The 26,000-nt window shown below is 42.7% G+C and overlaps 1 protein-coding gene across 15 annotated transcripts in view; it reads right to left on the bottom strand.

Moving 5' to 3' along the window:
- robo2 (roundabout, axon guidance receptor, homolog 2 (Drosophila)) overlaps nucleotides 1-26,000 on the bottom strand; it is a 357,891-nt gene that overhangs the window by 59,647 nt on the left and 272,244 nt on the right. For all 15 annotated transcript variants that reach the window (XM_032502179.1, XM_032502213.1, XM_032502256.1 and 12 more), the window contains 3 exons: nucleotides 6,700-6,857; nucleotides 6,284-6,404; nucleotides 5,312-5,450 (listed from right to left, as the gene is read on the bottom strand). In XM_032502179.1, coding sequence (XP_032358070.1) covers nucleotides 5,312-5,450; nucleotides 6,284-6,404; nucleotides 6,700-6,857 — 418 coding nt within the window. The remainder of the gene's footprint in view (nucleotides 1-5,311; nucleotides 5,451-6,283; nucleotides 6,405-6,699; nucleotides 6,858-26,000) is intronic.

Here is a 26,000-nt window from a genome sequence, read left to right as displayed (position 1 = left end):
ACTTGACCGCATCCCGATCAAAAGAGCTGGAGTCTACCTGTACAGGCTTTGTCACTCATGAGAGGGAATCAAATAACCGCCATTGCTTCTCATCTTCCTTCTTTAAGGCCCTTAGCCAGAGCTCCACTCCCTCTTGACATCTCTCAATCCCCAGCATGGTCAGGGCCTTCCAATCACCTTATCCTACATTAATCAAAGATCAGCTTGGCAAGACTTTAACCCTTATGGTTTGGCCAGGGGTGTGTGGGAGTAAACGGTTCCCTAAATTTACCATTAAAAGAGTGACTTCTCTCCAGGGCCACAGAAAAAGTGGCAACAGTGCAGTCTTTACTTAGTCAAAGTGGGTTTGGAGCAGACACTAAGGTGGTATTGCAAAATGTTGCAGATAAAGACCAATAAACAGCAAAGTACAGCTCACTGACCAATGCCTGAAAGCCATCTTCCTCTTTCTCTCTTCATGAGTGTGCTCGTGCAAAGAACAAAGGATGCACAAGCACCGACAGTACTGAGGAAGTCAGATGTATCCAGTGTATGCCGAAGCAGTAGAGAGGTATTTCCTTTGTCGTAATTAAAGGACTGATACATAATGAACGATCAGCTGCACATATTCCCAATTAATGCAAAACCAACAGTTCTATATTCTCTTTTATAAACAGTGCATTTTTATTTTATTCACATTACTTTGGTGTTGACACCATCAGTGTCAATAAACCTTCAAGATAAAATATACTGCTGATCATCCAACTGCCATCCCACTCACCAACCCTCCCCCCCCTGTGTGCGCTCCCATAAATACCAGATGTATCCACTTATATATCACGGGAAGTAATGGAGACAGGAACCATAGCCTGCCGTCTTTCCATTTTGCTGAGCTGCGGAGGTGAGAAATCACTGAAACTGGATGGTCAGCATAACACAGGCGCTCCTGTCACACTAGCTTTAACAGCTCTCTCAAATAGAATGACCCAAACACCTCTATCATACACACACTCCCACACACATGCACACACTCCACAAAGGGATTGAGTCAGAAAGAAAGCCTTTTCTGCTGAATTTTGCAAGGGGCTGTGCTGTGGAGGTCAGCAGGGACAGAGGGCCTGAATACAGATAGACTACAAGACCAAAGGGTCTCTGATAAGGCACAAGAGAGGGCACAGGGGTCCAGAGCAAATGAACAGGGAGAAGAAAACCAAAGGAGTGAAAGATGTGGGCCACACACTGAGCTGGTAGCCACTCTGCCCCAGCCTTTGCCGGGATCCATTGACTTACAAAATAACTAAATTGAAACTCTTTCATTTGGAGATGCAAAGTACTCCTCTCTCCAAGATTCTGCAGAGTTGTTTGTCCGATTGATATTAATTCAAATACAGACACACTCACAGATAACAAATTGGCCTTTTTGAACATCATCAAATGTGGAGGATGTAAATGTAGCCCTATTATGGATGGACGTTGTAGTACATACGTGATGTGTGCCAATGTCTATACACCTTAAATAAGCTTCAACCGTTTGAACAGTATTTTGAGACACATGCTAAAATCCAGCTGCTTGACGACACATGCTAACGATTTCCACTTGGGAAAACACACTACCATCTTAATCTAATCTCATGTATATTAGTAAAAAGAATGAGCCCTATTCCAACCCAATTTATTTATCTAGGGAAGGTTGGGTGATTTTAATATTGAATGTGTTGATCAGTGATTTTAATCCTGGAAATAGTTTAAGCCCAAATGTACTATTGTTTTTCAGCACACTTACCGGTGCTCTCATCATTAAGTCACGTCCTGAGAGTTACATGTTTTTAGAGTTTCATTTGCTCAGCACAACATTTAGTGTTCTGTGGAGAAATGGAACATAACGTGATATGAAAACATAACATACCAGAAAAGTGTTTTTTACTGAACTGATGGCAAAACACAGTCCCATTATGAAACCCAGATGATGAAGGAATAAAAAAGCCATTATAAGAGTAAAAACCCGCAAGCTCAACAAATGGGCTGATCTAATTTCAGCTACAGGTAATTATTCTGTCTTGGCTAGTCTGCCTTCCTGTAACAAATTGTATGTGTAGTGGACTACATGTATTTAACACAATCCCCTCACAGACCGAAAGTCCTATCCTTACTGATAAGCTATAATGGAAATTCAGAAAGAACCATTTGATTACATTTTTGATAACACATATTAACAATATAAAAAAGCAATGACAATTTGAACTTGGGCTCTTTGTCTATGAGAACCAGACTCGGTCACAGCAAGAAGTACAGAAGGAAGGAATATGATTAAAGGTTAAGGTTATTTAATTATGCTTTTAGCAACTCATGTAAACAATTTAAATTAAATATTTTCTCATTTAGATTAAGGTCAAGAGCCCTTGCAAAGTTCTAAATTCCTGATCATCATTAATGTACCTGTACAGTAGTAATAATGCACTTGTTGTTCTTTGACATTTTGTAACTATTTACTCTGGCATGCTAACGGCTGTAGTTTGATTAGTTTCACTTAAATTTGTCTAGGGATTTTTCATCATAATGTATTCTGGAAAATATTTAATACATTTATTTTATTGCATTGCAGTACCGGTGGACAAGTGTCCTAGAGTGAGTAAGCTTGTTTGGGGATTTTAATCTAGTTTTTACAAACACAGTTAAACACTCATGGAGGCAAAAGAGCAGCACTATTGTCTTTGTGATCTAATTGAAACCATTCTTGTGCTGTCTCTATCGCCGGTTCTACCCCACAGAGACCAAAGCCAGTGCCATCCCAGTGTGCTTTATGTCTATGTGCCAGTGTGTGCATGTGTTTGCCTGGGAGGCTGTTGGAGCCACTGAGCATATTAAAGACCTGTTTACTCAGCTGAGTCTCCATTTCAGTATAAAGGCTGCACACACACAAACACACACCACAGAAATACACAGGCATGCACAATGAGTGTAAAGGGACCAGTAAAGACAAGTTGAAACAATTTGATGGTAAAGAAGGAGCGGTCTTACTAAGTCTCTACCTTTACAGCTTACATTAATAATAAGGACGGTGTAACCTTTTCGGATAAAGAGCAAACAAAGACCACTCCCCACTGCATATAGAAGTGCTTGATCTTTAGTCGCCTTTTATTCCTACATTGAAGACCACTAATGATACAGCTACAGATGCCACACAATGGCTGTGCTATAGCACCTGGCTTAATTTCTTAATCTTCAGAGCACTTGCCAGTTATCAAATGGCGCTTTTCCACTGCAGGGTATCTACTTGACTCGCCTCGACTCTACTCGCGTTTTTTGGTTTTCCGTTACGAAAAAAAGTCCCTGGTACCTGCTAACAGGTACTTTTTGTAGTACTACCTCAGTCGAGGTTCGAAGAGAGCTGAGGTGATACCAAAAGGTGACGTGAAAACCTGCAGACTACTGATAGGTCGGAGACAGGGCTCGCAAGAGACGGGGGTGGGGAAACCTGCCGTGTTTACTGTTAAATAGTTTATCCAGCGTTTTTGTTTTTTGCTTTTTGCTGCCTTCAGGTTCATTAGAAACAAATTTGCCTTTTGGCTGTGGCAACACGCCGAGAATCGAAAACAAAACACCTTTGACGTTCAGTGTGTGTGTTGCGTCAGGTCACGGCAGTTTCTTGCTATGACGACCAGCCACGGGTATTAATCTGCAATGGAAAAAAGAGAACGGGACACCGCGGACGAGTCGAGTTGAGCCGAGGAAAGGTGAGTCAAGCAGGTACCATTAATGGAGAAAATGCCAAAAATGGAAAGTATTCTTGCGTGGGATTTTTAATAATTCCACTGTCAGGCAGAGAGAAGACCTGTTTGATGTTTATTAAGTAAAGATAAGCAGTACACACTGCTTATATTTAACAATATAAGTTTTTTTTTTGGCACCCAATAAATGCAGCAGAAAATATCAGAATTATATCCCAGTCGTCATGCTTGCTTTCTGCTTCAAAGCAAAACTGCACAATTAAATATAGCGAGGGAAACAAAAAGCCCTTGCATTGTAATTAGAAACACTGCAATATTTATCGCTTATTAATGGTTTTTTTCATATGTTCAGTTCTTTTTTCCATATCCATATAGGGCCGAATTTCAAAGTGACCATGCAGTTAGCAAGGACGCAGGCACATGACACTCATCCTTTTAATTAGTGTAAAAAAAATGTAACTCATTTCGAGAGCCAACTCTCTATCAAAGACATGAGTGAAATACTTCTATGTGTTTGCTTTGGCACAGCACTTGTGTCGAACTGCCCAGTGAACCAAATCCTTATCAGACACAAACAACCTGCCCACGCTCAGCTCTGCAGATAGCCTTGAGAGAAGTCAGGTCCACTGAGTGTATGTTTTATGAGGGGATCCAAGCTGTGTGTGACTGGCTTGTTGGCTCGGGACAGAACTGTGGTCTCTTTGAAGTCCACTCCTGATAATGACACTTCTATTGACTGTGAGTCCAGTGACTCACCGTGAAGCACCAGGCCAACACACAGGGGACCCAAAGAGAACAGTATCACTTCATCATCAGTGGCTTTTTACAGGAAGTGAGACAGACGGAAGCTGGCAATGGTGCTAGTATGTCTCAGTAAATTACAGACTGCCGTTGCTGTCTCTTTCATCAGTCTCAGTTTTCTGCAACTGTGAGCAAACGCATGTGTCACGTCAGTGAGGGTATAGAGACTGAATGGGGTTAAATGTGTAAGGGTGGGAGTGATTATCTTCTAGGTTTCTGAGGTGTCAACTCTGTGCCAAGATTTCACCTGAACAGCTGCACCTGTACACAGACAGCTGAGGGCCATGTCAGCTGCTATACTCTGTCTCTTTGTATCTCCCGTCATTCTATCTGTCTCTGTCTGCTTTGCAGTGTGCCATATTTTTTTATGCTCCTCTAGATGTCTACCTTTCAGCCTCCCTGCCCACTTACCTGCCACTCACTTTTAATTGCCTAGCTCAATATCTGTTTGTCTTTGTGCAGGACCCTTCCTTGACATGAGACACTGTCTACCCCTGTTATTGCTGTGGGAGCTGTCTTCTTGGGCGCCCAAGGGTGGAGTCATTGTATCCTGAATGTGTAATGTGCATTGTGTACAGCCTGATAAAGCTATTTAGTGCCCCCTGGCAGCTAGGCCAGGTGAAAACTGCCATTGTGAGTAATCATTAGTTTAAAAACAGTCACTCAGACAGCTCCTTTGCATAAAGTGCAGCGTGTCACATTAGTGCTACACACACACACTCACACCTCATATCATTGTCTTAAGAAACCCCTCTATCTTGAACTTAATCATTTTTTCAGAACATTTTTCTAGATGTACATACCTCCCACGAGGAACATCAGTGTCGTCTTTCCTCCAGCGAACATTTGGCTGAGGGTCTCCTTGTACCTGGCAGCGGAACTCCACCGTCTCCTCCTCCAGGACCACCTGGTTGATGGGCCTCCGGAGGAAGGTTGGTCGCTCTGCAGGACGTGCACAGAGAAATAGAAAACTATATAATGCAATATAATGGGTTTACTCTGTGTGTAAATACACAGTGCATGTATTGTTTCATCACAGTGGCCCTTCCTGCTAAATGATCGGCTCCTGTCTAGACACTCTGTTTTGTCTCTTAAACATTCGGTTGACTCAGATCATTCTGTTCATTAGCCATCTGCGATATTGTCTATAATCAATATATGGACAAAGAAATAAAGTAATGACCTCAAAAAGCATAATAATCAGGAATTAAATTTAAACTGGGAAAACACTTGGCCTAAAGGTATTTCTACTTTTCAATTCTACGCACATTGGAGACATACCCTAGGTTGAGATTGTTACAGTAACTGAGAATACACAGTGACATGTATGAAAGGAACTCTGCTACATCACTGTGGAGAAACAGAAGTTTCAGGAAAACTGTAGAAATGAAGCATAAGTAAAAGTTCTGTCAGGTCACAGAGCCAAACTCAGCTATTTTCTTAACTCATAGCTAACAGTTCCTAAGCCAGGACAGTCCCTCTTTTGATTGGATTTCCAAATAGCATGCTATATTTAAACAGATTTTCTGCTAGCGCTTGCAACCCACCTCCACCCCAGCTCCTCCTTTTAAATTGATGTTGTTGGACTTAACCAGTGTTGTGTCTCTGTCATTGATGATGCTCTGTTCTGTACCCTATGGGGCTCCTGCACTGCTGCTCTCCCCGCTTTCCACGTATGCACAAGGAAGTCCCAGAACAGAGCCATACCACCAAGTAAAAATTGCAGATGAATGAATCTATTTTGACAAAGTAGTCCTTACTGAAATGAAGCTTACCAAACACTGTAACTTGTGCTGTCTCGCTGTCCCTCTCTCCGACCATGTTGGTACCCACACAGATGTACATGGCAGCGTCGCTCTTTCTTGTGTTGGAGATCATTAGCTTCCCTCCTCGAATCTAAAAAAAAAAAAGTTTTTTCATAGATACACAGATACTACATTTAAATATTTTTTTCCATTGTCCTCAAGATTTGTCCCCTTTTTCTCTTCCCTCTGCACTGAAGCAACAAAGGAATGATCCTTCGCTTGCTTCCAACACATGAAAACACTGTCAAACGTGTTGAATGGCAGGCCACTCCAGAAGCAAGAGCTTTTTTTCCTATGTGCTCAGGGACTAAAAATAAAGTTAGGGACATTGACAGTAGTTCTTCCAATTGAGACCAGGTATTCAAATGAATGATAACAGTACTCACCGTGATCCTGTCATCCTTGTCCTCAATTCGCACTTTGTCTTTCTTCCAGTAGATGGTGGGTTCAGGATGGCCTCTGGGAGGAACACACTCAAGGATTGCTGGCTCTCCTGCTGCCACTACCACATCTGTCGGGTTTTGTCTAAAGTCATCTCGCAGCACTGAGGGAAAAAAAGGAGGAGGAAACGATTCAGGAAGAGTGCAGTTGTATAGGATACTGTTGAATTTATATCCCAAAATGTTAAAGTTTTCCATTATTAAAATGTTTTCATATGTGTTAAGGTGTGTGCACAACACAGCGTGAATGTATGCAGCTTTCATTGTGGCTATGCAAATGGGATGTGCAGCTTCATCTGACAAGGCAAGCAAACGTGAAAGCTAATTGAAGTTAATGGAGGTCCCTGTGGAGGTAGCAGAACAAACAGAGACAGAATGCCCTGAAGCCGGGTGTCAGTCACATGTGAGAGCTCACAGGGGTGCAACACTGTTTCACTTGCATGTACACATTCACACACTTACATACAAACCAGATACGCGCAAACGGACAAAAAGAAAAAAAACAGCGGGTGGTCCGATGAACAATTGTGGCCTTGTATCTAATCACCCTCAGGTAGGCCTTTCATCACAGAGACAGCCTCTCACCCGACATAGTGTTCAGCCAAACGCACAACACCAGCTCATTATCAAACTAGGAGAGCTGCTGTCACACACACACACACACACGCGCTAAAGTAAAAGCACAAAAGTACACAAACACGCTAAACTAGAAAGATTCAGCTTCCATACCAATAAATGAACAAACATAACACCTGATGTATTAAAAAGGTACAAACCGAGGGTCGCTTTGGCTCTCTCCTGCTGTGTGCACTCAAAGAGATCTTTCTTCATTTGATCTACAATAAATCTAATCCGTGGAGGAGCACTTTAGGTATTTCAGCTCCAGCAGTGTCCTTCTACGCGACAGCGAGGGACACATGATTCCTATGAAGGATAAAAGGACTGAGCTTGTTGGAGGATGTTTGAAGATGCGTGAGGAGGGCTAAATTAAGGGCAATACCACAGGTCCTTATGTAAATTCCACATAGCACTGGGGACAATGGTGGGGAGGGCCAGGATTATAAGAGGGGATAACTGGTCCCTGCGCTCTAGGCTTCTCTCATCTCTTCATTCGCTTTTCTTACCCTCTCTACAGAAAACCGCATGGACATTGTCTTCTTATTTATTTATTTAGACCAAGGGGGAAACAGGGCGGAGGAAGAGAGGAAGCTTTCAACCCAATTATCCGGGGGATGCACAGGAGTACAGAGTGGGACTTTTGTGTGACATGAATTCTAATGAAACATTTACACAGGGGTAATAGGAGAGAATACAGAAGAGGTAGAGGTTTTCTCTCTCTAATGCAGGGCTGCCCTATAAGAGCTAAGGTAATTAGCCACATCCAGAGTGGCGGAACCCCTGGCCAGGGTGGGCATAACAGCCACCACCACTGGGCTCTCTGTATTTGCATTACAAACAGAGGTCCTGCTGTTTTAAATCATAGCCAGGTTAGTACCATACACAGCCTGTTCTTTTCAATATCACGTTGGATTTAATTGCTCCTTTCCATTCATTACTGATAGCACCCATGGGATTTTGTCAGAATCAATTTCCATTGAAACAGAACGGTGACAAAAGAAACAAACGTAAAGCGCATCATTAAGGTGCTTGTGCCACGCTGCCTAATCTAATCTAATACTACACGGTGTGTCACGGTAAATGCATCCCTACCTTGCAATCTACATAAATACACAACATGTTGAAACAGAAATATAAAAAGAGAGTAGCCACGTGATCCAGCGAATAAAATACAATATGCACACTTGTTGAGGACAGGATAAACACTGGGCTGCAAACAGCCACAAGCAAGCAAACAGATGACACACCACTGGTGAAGGGATTATGCCCTGCATGTTGGTTCAGGGGCTTGCCAATACCAAGACAACACTCTGACCAGATACATTTCCTAAGTAAATGAGGGGAGGGGCCAATCCAAATACACTTTAGTACACTATCTAATCCTAACTACAAGGTCATCAAGGTCTACCTCCTATGGTTAAAGCACACACACAACTCAAATATTCATCCCCTCAGTTTAACGTTTGCCCTGCTTTATTACAGTATGAGCATGTACCTCTCCCATTGTTGTATACAGGCTCCTCCGTGGGCTTAACTACCCTATGTCAGTGATCCTATAGTCTGGCTAAACAGATGTACATTGCTGGGATAATGCCTGACATCCGATGCATCTCTCACAGGCCTGATGTTTCTCCCTTTCCGCTATCTCCGCCATCTATTTTGCAAGATCAACGTTGCTGCATCCGGGGCTTGGCCCCACCCAGGACGGTTGTGATTGGTTTGAAGAAATACAAATAAGCCAAAGTATTTTTTCGCCTATCACAGAATAGATAAGGTTGTAGCCAGACAACACTCCAGCTCTAACACAGCACTGTGTAGGTCCAGCAATGCGAGACTAGGGATCATAAGGCAGTTGCGTGCTTTTAAATGGGTCTTTATATTCGCTGTCAGAAAGTGAATTTTAGCTCCAATTCTGAGTCCCCGTAGGTGTTTAGGCCCGAATCAGCCGACAGATGTGAAGTAATTGCCTTTCTATCCCCCTGAAACACCCTGCTCTTCTTCCACTGAAAACATCTCACCTCCCATGGAGTTCCAGTAGGCCCCAAACTCTTCCATCTTGCTTATTAATATTTACATATTTCTTAACATTTACACCCCTCTGTTAGCAAGTGCTACATCTGTCAATCCGGCTGCAGGCTAAAAAGAACCCATATCTGAATAATATTAATCTGCCTTTGCTTCTCCTATTTCGTTTATTTCCCAAATATCAGAGAATTGGGCTAATTTGAATAAAGGAGCATCAGGCAGGGGGCAATGCATGGCAAATGTGTAGCAGCTTCAGCTGGCACTGTTTCAACACCTCAAACTTAAATGGGAGGGAGTCAGGTTGCAACTTGCGCTGTGAAACAGCCAAGGGGTTGAGAGTGGAGTTCTTTGCCAAAATAAAAACACAAGTCAGACACCCACACTATACTGTGTAAACCAGATTGTCCTACATTGGCAAGGCAGGCCTGCGCCAGCAACCATTAGGAGTTCTGTGTCTGTCTGTCTGTCTCTGTCTGTGTGTGTGCGTATGTGTGTGCGTGCGGGTGTGCTGGGTGTGTGTGTGTGTGTGTGTGCATGTGGTCTTACACATAAGCTAACTAAGATAAGGTAAACTCGGCACACAAAAAATCCTTCCGGGGCAGATACATGAGAGCACAAACACCTAACATCATAGCAAGGAGGTGGCAGGGACAGGTGAGGAGAGATATTTTGTACAGTGCACCCTCTTCTCCCACCCAAGATATTATTCACTGGAGAGTGACACCGCCGGTCCGTAAGATTAGTGGGGAGCTTTGAATGAAGCGTCCGGCCTGCATACTGAGATAAGTGCTGACAAATGCATTCACCTACAGGAGCATACCTAGCTATGGTTCACAAAGGTTGCGCTCACCCCACAACACCACAGACTGATGTCTGAAAACCTCATTTTTTCCTCTCCGTTCTGACATTCACATCCCTTTGATAGACATTCACCCCACACACAAAACAAAAAACACAAAAACCTGATAAACTGTGAAACGTTTCTTAAAAGCTGCAGGGCTTGGTATCTTTTTTTTAATACTGCAAATGTGAATGTTTGTGTATGTTTGTGTGGTTATTACTTTTCTTTCCCTATTCACTGCAGAAAAAGACCCTCCGTGCTTTCATAGATATTCTCTGGGGTCAGGGGCTAAGAAACACAGAGAGAGATTACAACAGCGAGAAGCCCTGGGCCATACCCCGGCACCCAGACCTACCACCTTCTACCCACACTCTGATTAGAAAATAAACCATGCACACACACACACACAAACACAACCTGGGAGAGCTGTAGAGAGGTAGCTCCAAGCTATAATATCATTTTGTTCGAGTGCTTTTTGCGCTTCATCCGGCAGAGTGCTATTATAATACCGCCGTTTTCAATTCCACCCTTAGAGAAGAGAGACAATATATATGTCACTTGACAAAACATACCAAATCCACTCTATGTGCTGTCATTGATGTTTTGTATTACTGTTGACGCTGAAGGCAGGAAAAGGATAATGCCATACTATATATTATGACAATATGAAAGGAGATGTGCTCCATTTGTCTGGATGCAAGCATTTTCTCTGGCTTTGACTCGCTCATTTGCCCTCTCACTGGCCAGAAGTAACCTTTGCCCCCCATCCAGATGTAAAAATTACCCCCTCAGCAGGCAGGCAAGCAGCAGGTTTACACATAGCCCCTATATTCCTCCACTGAGGGATTGCAGGTCAAAGCGGAGAAACAGCTGCAAAAATATGTCCGGCTGGCGGTGCCCAAGGCTGTATCTCCTCTAAAAACGGAGTCTCATCATTAACACAACTCATCACTATCTCTCTCTTATTCTCTCTTAGTCTTATTCTCTCCTACCCCCATCACAGGTCATTCTCTGTCTTTTATACTTTGTGATTATACTGTAGTTCATGTTTTTCCAATCCCACAGTGCTGTCCCGTGCACTGCTTCAAGCCCCCTCCAGTCACTTCCACTGGCTTGTCAAGGTATTTCACTGCACTGACTGCAGATTAGGCTTTGCAGATGAAGCCATATACATGCACACCCGATCATTCTCCATAGACCATGGCCAAGCCTGATATGATCTCCACCACCATTCTCCCTATCTGCAAATCCTAAGCTAAGGGATTGTAAATAACACTGTCACTTCCACAGATAAGATACAGGAAAAATGGAAAAGAGCGAAGGTAAAGAGAATGATATGGTGGGCAGCGATACCATAGTGGGGGGAAATCAGAGGTGGTGGTATCATATGAAATGTGCATCTTTAAAAGAGCCTTGGTTGGAATAAAAGAGACAGAGCATGTGTGCTCTAGTGAGAACGCTGAGAGAAAAGAGGCGAGGCATAACACAACACAGCAAGGGATGATGGGAGTGTGCCTGATCAAGGTCAACCTGACAAGGTGCTGAGGAGTACAAAGGTGCTGAAGAGATGGGGCTGGCAGTAAATGAATGGAGTGCATTCCATCAAACTCATACCACATACTGTGCCTCTACCTCTGATTCAGTAGATAAGCCTAAACAATCATCTTTATTTAAACAACAGCACCGTTCAAAGCTCATTTTTCAAACAGCACCCCTAATTTGGCCTAACAAGCCCCTGGGCAGCAGCATAATGACAGCAGGCCCACAGTGGACCATTCTGCTGGCCGATCCAGGAACAATGTGCAGTATTGCTCCAGAGAAAAATATAATTAACTCTTAATGAACCATCATTCCTTTAACAATACACACACACACACACACACACACACACACACACACACACTTCCATTTAGCCTAATCCATGCTTTATGGTAATGTATAGCTCATTAAAATGTTGGTTAAAAACTCATTAAAATTCACTTGAAGAAATAATGGCTTCATTACAGTAATATGCTGAAAAGCAAAGGAAAAGACAAGTAAGGACAAGGAGAAGACAGAGAGCAGAGAGCGACAGCTTTCTAATCACTTAATTGTGTCTAAAATAGAATACATTTGCATAATAAATAACGATGTGCTGTATCCTCCTTCCTATCTTTTTTTATTCTTATAGCACTCTGTAATTAACAGGCGCTACAATTAAAGATGCATTTTGCCCCAAAATGATTTTGGTGGCCATTCCAGTTTTCATTCTGTTGTCTTGTTTATGGTCATGAATGTGTTTGCTGGGCTTGGCAGATGCAGACGCGGTGCACGGAAACTGAAGCTGGCTGATACTGACGAACAATGTGCCCATGGGTCTTTGTGCCTGCTCTGATAAGGCATGATGTTGTGCTGATGCTTGTGCTCAGTCCAGAATGGACACTTTACTGCCGGAAGGGGGAGTAAGACGTGAAGGAAGAAGAAGAAGGGGAGGGGAGAAGGGCGATGTAGATGAGAGTGGGATTGATTTCCTGCCAATTCTAGCACAGAGACAGCACAGACAGAGGTAGTGAGGCATCATGATGGAGCTGGTGGGTCTGTGTCCTGCATCTGGTAAAGGAAGAGCGGAGAGGAAGTAAAGTGAGAAGAAGAAGGGGAGAGGAAGTAGTGCACTCAGGCAGACAGGCAAATGTCTCTTGTTAATGTCTTCTCTCTTAGTCTCCTTTTGCATCAGTCCAATCTAAACATGACAGATAATATGGTGTGGGAGCTGCTGGGGTTTTGTGATTAGGAGTGTAATAGTGGCTGAGTACGCACATTGAGAGGTGAAACAGTAAGCCGTATTTTTGAAACATCTCAAAATATTGAAAGCAAACTTCCTTTAGCAGCTGGAAAAGTTGCTCTGTCTCTAAATGTTATTGTGAAAGGAGGTTTTGATTCTTATCAAGAATAAGGTTGTGTAATACAAGTTGGCCATGGTTGCCTTTTTTGTCCTGGATGTAATACTTAACTCTAGTGGTCTCTAAGCCTCTCAGTCTGGGGAGACAAGTGACTTTAAATCAGCATTGTGTAACACATCAGAAGTAGGCTAAACGTATGGGACTCTCATTAACTCTGGCCTTTTGGTTGTGACTTACCAAACAGACTCAAAAACAGCCCTCAGTATAATATGTCCAGGGGAACCCAAAGGTCTTAAAATCGAAAATTAAAAACATACTCACTTGACTTTTCCCTTATGAGTAAAAATTAAATTTTCTATATATACTAAACAACCAATCTCATCTTGCATCTTGTTCTCTTCCTACACCGCCTCAAACAACATCTTAATATCCTTCCTCTCACCTGCAGTGCTATGGTTAATATGTATAACCCCCCACAGTTTCCTCATGTAGCTGTTCAAGTGTAACAGATGACACAAGTCCAGCTCTGACACACTGTCACACTTTTAAAACAGGAAATTAGCTGGATCTGAAAAATAAAGTCTGAAATGCTGTTTGTGGGTCTTCAGCCTATTGGTGTGAGCTGTGGCTTAATGCCATTGAGGTAGTAACCTTCCACAGGGAAAGATAATCCTTAGGGTGTTGCTGTACTGTGTCCAGGCTGGAAGAAAAGGGCTGAATTCCCTTGGCGCACAAAACACACACATAGAAGGGTCGGGCACACACATAGACAGAAGCTGAGTCGATTACCCGTTGTGGCATACTCACACTGGCGTGTATGGTGAAAATTAAACCCCTGCAGCCTAGTTCTGCAGGCCACTGTGCAAATCTTCATATAATATTTAACAGCTTCCCTCTCTTTTTCTTTATGCCAGTCTATTTGCTTCAGCTCTTTCCGTGTCTATTTTATTGTTTTGGTCTATAATTGGATTGGCAGTAACGGCGAGCAGAAAGCCGTTAGGAGCTTGTAAAAGGTGTCACTCTGCTAAGGCAGCCCTGTTTTAATTAAGCTCTCGGCTGGAGATGAGCAGCTTTTATCTAGCTCAGTGTGATGAGCCCCAAGTGCAAGTGTGCTCCACTGTACTGCAGGACAGGCAGAAGGAGGGAAGGAGGTGTTCACAACAGCTGCCGATAGCCCACTTTACTGTACTCAGCCTCCCTCCCTAGACACCAATCTACATGCCTGGACCAAATAGATACTGGGAGACATCATAAACATTCAGTGTTTGTGTGTGTGTTTGTGTGTGCCATTACTGTCTCCTTGTGCTCATTGTGACAGAGCCCCACCCATCAGTGGTGTGCAGTCATGTGTGCATTGGTGCAAATGCAGAGCCAGCCCCACAACATGGCGGCAGAAAATGGGCACAAATGATCAAGACTGCTGTACATTTGAAACTAATCCTACTTTATGTCTGGCTGCCTGTGTGCGTGTGTTTTAATCTGAATGTGAGGCTGATGCTGTAGGCAGTGCTGTACGTGGCATAATGATTAGAGAGGTGTCCATCACAGCCCTTGCTTGTTCCCCCCTCCTCAATCCTCCTAATGGCCCCCTCAGATCATCTTTCCTTCAATCAATACTGCCTGAAAGGAAGAATCCCACACCTAAGGACACTTTGTTCGCCACTGTAGATCACAGGTGACACATTTTCCATACCAGGAATTATCCGCTGGTACTGGATCAGAACCTTACAGAGGACTTTGAACCAGTTGTGATATCCATAAATGTAAAGGTCTGGCCTTGTTCTAGGTGGTTGGCTTGGGCGGGGTTGATACAGTGAAGATCTGTGAGCAGAGGACGACTTAAGTCTGTAAGTGTGGCGAACAGAAAGCAGCCAGCAGAAGAGGTGGGGTGTTAAATCCCATGCAGCCCTGATGCCCAGACATTTAAAGAGATTTATTGATCACTTTATAGATCTTAACTCTTGAGGAAGAGCAAAAATTAAACTGGATAAGGAGATGACCTTTACAACAGCCACACCCATGGATAGGAATTTATTTTTCTCCATCTCCATGTCTTAGTATGTATACTGTATGTGTGCGCTGTTTATGATTTAGGGGGAAGAAGCAATTCACCATTTAGTCAGAATGTGCATCTGAAAAATTCCCCAATGTACAACCAGCACCACTATCATCCTGAAGATGTGCTATATACTTTATGTGTGTCTGCTGAAGCGTGATTGAATGCTGCACATAACATCTAAATACTTGGAATAAATTGTAGCGGTGCTGCTGCCTGCTCAGCAAATCACTGCTACATTAGGCTCACCTAAGTACCACACACTCATATACACACACAAATTACAATTTCAAGTGTCTGTGCTGCAGAGTCTGCCAGTTTGTATGGAAAGCAGTTGTCCAGCACACGGCAGAGCAAGGCACCAACAGCACTAATAGCAAACTGATCACTCTATACTGCACTGAGATAGCAGCAGTTACACGCACATGCAGTCCATTAGCCCGTTGCTCAGATAAATAGAATCCTAGGACACAACAGACATGCACAGACACACAGAAGATTTACTGCGTAGCTAATTCACATGTTTGTGCATTTACATGCCACGTGAAAGGCTTCAGCAGCACCTGTGCTGAAATGCAGTGACGTTAGCTTAGCAGAGCATCTGAATGATTTATTGAAGCTATAGCTTCTCTGGTGTCATTCTGTGGAGGAGCTCTACATCTTCAGAGAATCCGCATGACAGTCCAGTTGCTTATTCCACAATCCGACTTGTGTTAATTGCATTACAGAGGAGTAATTGTGTTAGTTCCGTCTGTAATCAGCTTACTGCCTCAGTGCAGCTGGATATACCTGTACACCAGGCTTATGTAACCTGCGTGCTAATGAGGGGAATTTCATTCATTTCAGGGCATGGTGTAAAAACCCAGGATACTCATTCAGGTAATCTGGCCTGCTGGAACCGTCAGCCTGTATGTAATAACCCTGTTGTGTGTGTGTGCATATGTGTGTGTGTGCATGTGTGTGTGTTTGTGTGTCTGTGTGTGAGTCAATCCATGCTCATATTATCATGCAAATGGAAAACAATCTGAAACACACCACTGGCTGCCATGCTCAGGATCAGTGCAGAGCGCTGTGTCTAAACCATTCCTGTTCTGCCCCTCAGCCATCCCTTTTTTTTCTTCTTTTTTAAACCTCTCCATTTCTTTCCTCCTGGTTCATTCCACCCTCCTTAAATTTTCTAAGGCACCCCATCAAAAAGACTCAAAAGCTAAAATAGAACTGTTTCAAACTGTGTTGGCACTACAAACTTATCCAATACATTTCTGTCGGCTGAAGATGTGAGGTTAATCATTTAGGCAAAGGAACAAAGTTAATGAGGCAACTTCTAATCTGAGGCTATTTGGAGTTCTGTCAACAGTATTGACTGCACTGCAGATGGGATAAGATATCGTTGCAGGGCACTGATGACCTACATAGCAAGGACAAGACAGTGGCTGAACAGTTGCACAGCACAGTGATCCCACAGCTCTCCAGGGCACAGATTCTGCAGCAAAGACTCAGCGCGAAAAAGACACCGTATGTGTGTGTGTGTGTGTGTGTGTGTGTGTGTGTGTGTGTGTGCGTGCGTGCATGGGAAAAAAGTCTCCTTCCACCCACGCAGTCTCCTTTATCTTTACAGTCCCCAGCTTTCATATCACAGAGTAGGAGAATCCAGTTTGCGACCAGCTATATACCACTAGCTGCTGTGCAACACACAATCAATACTGATTTCAACTGGCAATTAGCTAATAATTCAAGGAGCTCGAACTACTGAGCCAGAACTCCTAAAGATAGATGGTGGGAAGGGGGTGGAGTGGGTATAGCTGTGGTACATGTCTGCTGTGAATGATGCTCAGGAGTCTTTGATACTGAAGCTTTCTGCGTGTCTCTAGTAAGAGTGAGAAGATAAAGTCAAGTGTGTTCCAATCATAGAGAACATTAAAGGGCGTTAAGCGACATTTGCTGATACCAGGCAACAAGGTTTTACTCTTCCATGATTATATGGAGACACATGTTAGACATGAAGTGGTCATTGGGAACCTATAATTGGGGAAATACACTATTTACAAATTACTGCAGGAGTAAGTAAACTGTATTACTGTAGGAGTAAGAATGTCAAAATTTCAAAGGCCTTATGATTTCCAATACGTAATTTGATACTAATAATTAAGAAAATAGAGACAGTGATTGATCCAACTGATTCGAAGAAGAACTTGGGTGTCTTAAAGTCTGTGGACAATAATCAATAATAAATGAAAAATGAACTAACATTTACTTGGATTGAAATGCCTGTTTTCCCTATATAGTAATTAAAACCACAATTAATTAAGAATTTACAGACCAAAACGTGTATCTACCAATTTGATGTATTATATCTTAAAATACACTATATATTATTTGTAACAATACCCACAACTACTACTAATTTCACGGCACAGACCTTGTACATTAAACACTGCCTTTGAACCATCTTGAAATTTGTTCAATGCTCAAGACAATTCTGTCTGATGCTTGGATCAAATGTGACAATTCTTGCCATTTAAGACAGAAGGCACTTTTTTTTTCTTTGATTAATTCTAGGTCCTTGAAAGGTCACTGTGATACAATGACATTTGAAATTGTCATGTCTAACCCCAGAAAGCAGGTCGTTTGGGGGGGCATTAGGAGGGATTGTAGTTGGGGTGGGCATTAAGTGGGGCTGCAAACACCACTTGAGCTGTTTTCTTGCCTCTGCTGGAATCCCTGTTTGCACACAGTCACTGCACTCTCAACGCAGTGGGGGTGGAGGACACACATATTTATGATACAGGCACACACATACAGACCCTAACTCACTCACACACTGATACTATAAACCCCCTGTATGTCTGAAAACAGAAACAACCAGACGCACTGTCCCCTGGGTAATGAAAGAGCACTGTGAGACTGTGGTTGCTGTAAAACCCAATTAGTGTGTGTGGTTTTATCAGTTCTCTCAATAAGAGCCACACATACAGATAACTGCTTCCACAAGATGGTGTTTTGCCTATCTGGTGGTCTGCCCCCTGCTGGTTACACACAGCCAAACATACATATACAGAATCATGTTGATAATTACCAAGTATGGAGGGATAAATGACTGTGATCATGCATTCCGGGTTAATGTGTTCTCCATATGTGGCTTAATCAAGATGAATGAGGGTAAAATCACTGTGTGTCTGTTTGGCAAAGACTAATTCATAACACTATAAATAAAAACAGAGGCAAAGCCTTCCCCAAATATCAACAACCCACAACACAACTAGAACCCCATGTTGTATCTGTTACAACATACATTTATTTAAATCTCAGATGATGCAGAGAAATCATCTCCCTCTGCATCCCAAGACTTTAAACAAAGATTACGTCTATTTACGGTTTTTGCTTGGCACGTCTCAGAGCTGGATTTGTTGCCTTCAAATGACTGTAGCTGGGGAATGAAGCAGTAGCTGACAGCATCACAACATTAGCCTTGTCCCTGTCTTCAAACACCTCCATCTTCCACAGCCACATAAAAGAGCAGAACAGAGTAGTGGCAATAGCAGCCGCCGTGCTGTGGAAGCCTCTGCTCCACCACAGCCGTCAAAAGAGCTGCTTCTGTATTCATGTGCCACATCACTCTGGGCTCTTTGATGGCACAGATCACTGTCAAGATGCTGGGGCTTGCACCAAACAAATGGTATGGCTGCATGAAACGTATAGGATTCTGCATTCTGTGGGAATGCACACAGAGAAAGCGTGTCCACAAGTGTTTCCTGTATCTACGTGTGTATTTGTTTGACTGTGTAACACTGATTTAGGCGATTTGATTAGTATAGATTATCTAATTATTTTCAAATTGCATTAGCATTATTGAATATCAAATGTCATTTGAGTGACTCCCAATATTATCGACTTCCCTGATACTGGAGAAGGCCCTGCTCAATAGGAGTCAAGAGCTAAGTAGCAATCCAGTCAAGAGACAGAGAAAGAGACAGAGAGAGGCAGACAGACAGAGAAACAGGGTGAAGTGTTTTTTCACCATTTTTCATTATTCAGCCTCAAGCCATGAATAACTGAATAACTGAATCCATGATAGCAGGGATGGAGGGCTGTATTTTCATACAGCAAGTCTGAATGTGGGGGAAGCATAACGAGCCACAAGAAAGCATCCTCCTACTCCAAAAGAGGTCTTTAAATGAAGAGCTAGGAGCTTCACTCATGCATGACTGCTTCCTCAGCGTCCATTTCGACATGGACCTCTGCACCCCCGCCCTTTTACTGATGCGCTCAAAAATAAAGAAAAACAGAAAAGAAAAAGATCCTGCTTAAAATGTCTACACTTCTAAAAAGTGTCTTACATTAATGAGCCAGTGAAGATGGTTTGGCTAATGGGAGAAGCATTGTTATTATAGCTACTATTAAAAAGGCCAAAATGGTCCGTTCCTGCTCAGTCCTGCTCCATGGACTGCTACTGAAATAAATATGAGGGCAGGAGGAGAGAGGCGGAAAAATGGTAGGGGAAAGGAAGAAGAGAGATGAGAGGACATGGGGCAAAGAGCCTCTGTTTAAATAGCAGAAAGACGACATTCGAGCACTCGGCCGAGGAATAGGACCCCTGACCTCACCATGCCACAGTGCCAACCATCACGTAACATTCTCAGCAGGAGTCTGATCTCACCGGGTAATTGTTGCATGTTTTACATCAACATGACCCTGCTGCACCGTGCTGCTGACAAACACACTAAACATACAATATATGTGTGTTTGCTTGGTCACATAATGCAAACACCCTTGCCCAGCTAAAAGCCTATCATTAACGCAGATAACTCTAGAGCACTCACATGATTGAAGTCGATCAACTCATTTAAAAAGAAAAGAAATTGCAGTTTAAAATGGCCTTTTCCTATTCATCTGCTGATTACCGTAATCACTTCATGGCTGACCATACTTTGTAAATGTGTATGCTATTAATGCCAGCAATTACGGGAGCTAAATGCAAATGGACTGCCAGTGTAGACGGACCCATCAATATCAGCTAATAAAGCACAAACAAACCCCCATCTTAGGTCTACCACTGTCGAGTGACCTCCCGCTTGCCTCATCATTATCATCAATGAGTTTTGTCCAAGCAATAGAGGAAAATCTTCCACGTGTTGAAAAATGGTTCCTAGACAAATTTATGGAGCTCATTTTACTGTGAAAATGGATTCATTCTGAGTTCACAGTGAATGCCTCCTTGAAATGTAATGGCTGCTCAACACTTCACCACTCCAGCATGTGCCTCTAGACAGTGCCTCAAGCTGTAGATCACTCTCCCGTGAGCCCTCACTGCACTGTCAGATCTTCCACCTTCATTAACAGAAGCCACTCATGTCTGACTTAAGTTAACGTACAGGCTATCAATTAGCTTGGTTAAGGCAGGCACCAGTGTACTCAAGGAGAAAGGATAGCATCCTGGATAGATGTTGGACAGCGGACACTCTCTCCTATAATTACACTTCTTATTTTCTGTTTTTGATTTACTTTTCCCTCATTATCTGAAACTATTCACCTGTTTGACAGCGAGTAGCAGGTTCATTTGTATGGGTGGCATAGCCCAATCATGCATTCATACAACCATCTAACCTCATGATACCTTACTAAATTATTTTCTACATAACCCGGACATTTTCCACTTGATTATTTATGCATCCATCCATCTTTCTATCTACCCTATTTTCCTTGATAAGTTCATTTCTTTACCATTGCCTGTTGTCTGAGTGACCCTGACGACCCAGGAGAATCTTCTAACAGGCTCCTCTTGCCCATCAGGATTGATCGGTCCACAGCACCCTGTCAGACGCAATCAATACATCATTCCTTTAGTAACGAGCCCTGCTAACTTGCCGCCTCTTCCTTCCCTGCATCACTTTACTTCCATTTTATTATTATTTCTCACAGCGGATCGATGCAGGCAAACCGGCTCACTGTAAACCACACCACAATTAGAGCAATGTCTAATCTTCTTGTTGACTCCATCTCTTTCACAACAGCCAGCGAATGAAACACAAATGATAATGAAATCTAATGGGATTCTGTGGAATTAAATCACTTAAACAATGAAGAGAGCCCAGCCAAAGCTCTGAACCAATAAAGATCCCGATAGAGATATATACCAGTCAATATCTTATACGCACATAGGCTTAACAAGCCAGGAGAGCAGCTTCTCTTCATGGTGGTGTGTCAATTGGCCCAGACGCTTTCAACAGGTTAAGGTGAAAATTATGCAAACGTAATAAACAAAAATACAATCAAACAGTATATAAAAACCAATGCTTGTTTTTTTTTAAACAGAAAGAACACATAAGCAACCACATGTATACTCTAAAGACATGTTATAGACACAAACACATACCGACCTACATTAGAGAAAGTGATGACATGCTTGAGTGAACACAGTTGGAACTGTAGATCTATTTCCTTCCCATTAAGTGAATCCTTGCAGAATAAAATTACATTTCTAATATTGAGCACAGCAAATGACATGCTCTGTGGTAAGATAATTCAATAATGAACTCTAGCCTTAATTAGGCTAATTTTGTTAGGAGAAGCACTAATGACATACTTAATATTGAGATGTCAGCAAATCTTCCCCTAAGAACTATAATGACTATCAATTTTTTTTGTCTCTCTCTTTAACACACAGTAGTTTCCAAAATTGAGGTTCAAACTCTCAGTGACTGAGAGAACGGTTTTCTGCAATGTCATCGAATCAGCAGCTGGTTTACGGAGACAGAAATAGATGTAGAGCTAATTTGATCATTGAATTATATATTCCACATGCCTGTGTAGTTTGGCCTGGGTTGGAGTAGGCCTTTTTAAGAGCAGCACTGGTGATGCAAGAAAATCTGTTTGCTCGATGCAGGCGGCGTACAGGGCAGCGCGGTGGAACTGCAGGAGTAATTAGCGGATCGGGCCCCCAGCTCTCTGTGAAGTCCGGCCTTTGAAGGAGGGAGCTCAGACCGATCAGTGGCCCCTCTGATGTATGTTTGTGAATCTTTCAAGGGAGTTAGAGCTGCTAACGAGCCCTCATCTATTACCATTTGAGATGTAATTAGCATTGTTGGAGGAATGGAAGAGGGCCAAGACAGAGTGGCACAATCTGGGCTCTGGTTGCCTCGTGTCCCACAGGGCAGCAACAGCAGGAGGATGAAGTGAGCGAGTGGAAGGAGACTCCCTGGAGAAGAGACAGGGCCTCGGCAGCCCTGACACATAGGTCAGCCAGACACATAGCCAACATACTGGAGCACAAGGGTGCATGAAGTCTGGGAGAACCAGCCTCTTTGTTGGAGAAGAAAGGGGCCTCTGAAACCAACATATGCACTCAGTTTTCAGCACCAGTTAATCTGTTGAAGTATCTATTTGTATGCCTATTGGTCAAAGTTTCTGCTTTTTAAAAAAAAAAAAGCTAACCAACGATATAGTAGGGTAGTATATGTTAAGTTAGTATGCTTTTCTCACACTTTTTCTCCCGCTCTATCATTGTCACAACACACCATGCACCTCCAGTTCTCCTTCATGCTATTCACTATAGTCTCCTCCACTGTTCATGACCTTCTGTTGACCATCTGTTTATAACTGCCTATCCACTAAATGTCTGTTGCTCCGCCTTTTCTGTTGTATAGTATTTGTTTTGCTGTATAGTATTTGTTTTTCTGTTGTATAGTATTTGTTTTGCTGTTGTATAGTTTGTTTTTGTTTTGCTGTATAGTATTTGTTGCTGTTGTATAGTATTTGTTTTGCTGTTGTATAGTATTTGTTTTGCTGTTGTATAGTATTGTTTTGCTGTTCTTAATTTATGAATTCCTGTGCGGCGTCCTTGAGTGCCATGAAAGGCGTCTTTAAATAAAAGTATTATTATTATTATTATTATATGTGTGTGCTGTGGCAAAATGGGAGGTCTGAAGTGACAGATTAGTGTGGATTCAGAGTGGCGGCCAACCTTTACCTCTAAGGTTACAGTGGGGTGAGGTCATGAGTGACTCTTGCTCAGTTAGCTACTTAAGTCAACCTTAAAATCCTTTAGGTTTTGGTCGCCTGAGCCCCTGGGTGTCTGGAAGGGCCATGAGGGTCATGAATGTTTTCACCGGACATCAACAGTGATTAAGTGGAAGCTAATGAGCCATTATTCTTTATTACGACTCACTCTACACACATACCACCAACACATTACACACTGGAGGTATTAAATATGACATGGTGGAGACACATCTCTTTGTTCTTAAGCCTTCTGTCTAAACACCCAACTCTAAGATGTCTAAGACTCACTGACAGCTGGTGAATACTTAAAGAGACCAAAACATGGACCTCGCACAATGCAGTCACCTCTCTGGAGAGTGGTGGTGTAACTGGAGTGGGAAGCGGTGGGGCTACTCAGTAGAGACAGTAATCTGTGTCAGGCCAAGGCATTTTCTGTCTCTCTCCCTCACCCTCCCTCTACCCACTAAGGTTGTTGAACTAGGACATAGGCAACTCTGCTTGCATCAGTATGCAGTATGGAGACGGTGAATCAATGGAGCCTGGAAGCCTTTCCACTCTCTCTCTCTCTGTCGCAGCCCCACTATTAATGAGAAGCAACCAGGGCTTGTCCACTCCCTTGTGGCCACGCGGCTAAATTACCAGCCGTGAATCAACACAGCATTTATGGGCAACTGCAAATTAAAGTGGCTAAATCTGCAAGGACAACCAGACCTTGTAAAAACAAGAGGATCACAGGAAGGCTCAGAATGGGACGTGAGGGAACCAATAGGTGTATAAAGAATAGAGATGAAAAGATAGTATTATAAGGAAAAAGTGGCTTCCTCCTGTTCTCAGAGGACATATTTGGTCTGGTGTGAGTGAGTGGATCAATGGTAGACTCGTATAAATGCCAGGACAAGCACCTGGCTCGGCACTTATTCTCATCGGAGCACAAAAACACAGTAAAAAACAAGAGGGATAGAATAATACTACAACAGACCGTATAAATGAGAGGCATGGTAACGTAATAAATAGATAAACAGTAAAGCTGAAGAGGAAGAGGCTTTTAAACATTTAAGCGGAGCGGCGGGAGATGCCGCGGGATGACCTGTAATGGGAGAGAGGGGGAAGCGGAGGAGTGGTAAAAGCCTGATAAAATAAAAAGACTGTAACCTCACTCCACTTAGCCGTTACAAAAAAGATGCTTTAGCAATATCACCATAAAGTTACAACATGCAGTGTGTATGCAGCTGCTTCTACGCCCCCCTGTCTGCTTCTCTACATGCTGAAATTAAGGAGTTAAAAAAAACTTTCATAAAGAATGTTTAAAGAAATAAATGTTTAGTATGTGGTTTTGGACAAGGAAAATTAGCAAAAAAGTGAGGTGTACTGTACAGTATAAGATAAGATAAGATAATAGTTTATTCATCCCACAGCGGGGAAATTCCTTAGTTACAGTAGCATTCTCAACAATAACAGCAAAAAACAAACAAACAAGTAAGCACACACAAAAAAAAAACAAGCGAACAGTAGACAGTAGAAAATGAGCAGTATGAGTATGAGTATGAGTATGAGAATATGAGTATGTTATAACATAAAGTGATGTGGAATGCCAACAGTAAGAGAAACTTTAAATACGTAGATTATCTGTACAGTAATTACCAATCCTTCTAATCACAAGCTTGAGAAGATCGAGGGCGGGCTTGAGAATAACCTTGAAATTCACGTGCCAACACATGCACATGCATGCACAACCCCCTTAATCACATCTCTTAAACTTAACGATGAAGCAAAATAAAATCTTATTGGCAGAAAAAATGTTTATCCAAAGCTTTCTCTAAAATGATCGCAAAACAAAAATCAGGGAGTCTCTTTTTCAGTATTTGTTCACTTAAATAATGTACAATCCCCTAGCTCAAGAATATGAATAAGGCCGCACTCCACACATCATTGTATCTGAGGAACAAAAGGTTTTGTCACCTCTGTGTCAGGCAATCAAATGGATTGGCTTACTGGAATTCGAGCAGCTAGTTTTTGAATAGGTGCCAAATGGAGGCGTTTAAATAAAAAAAGAGAGCCACTGCTTGCTTGATTTAATGGGTGTATGACTTTGAGTATGTGAGCCTATGCTGTGGCTATGTCATACCTTTTTGATAGAGAGTACGGCCGTTTGTAGGTCATTGTGCTTTTGACAGTATGTCAGTGTGTGTCAAATTTTAAACGCTTTAAAATGGGCCTCCACTAAAAGTGCCTTGGGACCAGACCGCTCACCCTTCTTCCATTTCGGTAGTGACAGTCCACCACTGGGGGGAGAGACAGTCTAATTTCATTGCTGGCTGATGTCCATTCAACTTGAGTGATGAGGGAGCAGGCCCTCACGTACATGTATGCGAACAAGTGTATACACATGGCCAGAAATACACACCATAGCACACACACACAGACAGAAAATGATACTAAAACAGTAAACTCAAAGCAAGGTTGGCCGTGTTGACAGGCCCATTACCTGGCCACTGCTAGCCATTTCAGTCTCGTTTCACACCCTCCAATTCCAGGGAAATATACTGGCCTGCAAAGCCTTACTGTACGCTCCAGTGCACCACAGCCCCTCTGAAACCATTGCTGTCCGGAGGGCTGTCGTCTGCCTGCACCCCATTCTCCCTCTTTATTATCATGCTGAAAACAAAACTGCTTCAATTTAATAGGTTACCATTGTAGCTGCCATCAGGTGCTTCTCAAGGTAGGGTTGATAAGAATATGCATGGACCTCTCTGTAAAAAATTTAAGGCAGTGAGTGAGTAAGACATGACATTAGATGGGGCGCCCCTCTGGGGCTAGGGAGGCCTCCACT

This window comes from Etheostoma spectabile, chromosome 3 (genome assembly GCF_008692095.1).
Source record: "Etheostoma spectabile isolate EspeVRDwgs_2016 chromosome 3, UIUC_Espe_1.0, whole genome shotgun sequence".
Taxonomy (NCBI): Eukaryota; Metazoa; Chordata; class Actinopteri; order Perciformes; family Percidae; genus Etheostoma; species Etheostoma spectabile.
The sequence above is the reverse complement of the archived record's forward strand: the minus strand, read 5'-3'. Positions and strand labels throughout refer to the sequence as shown.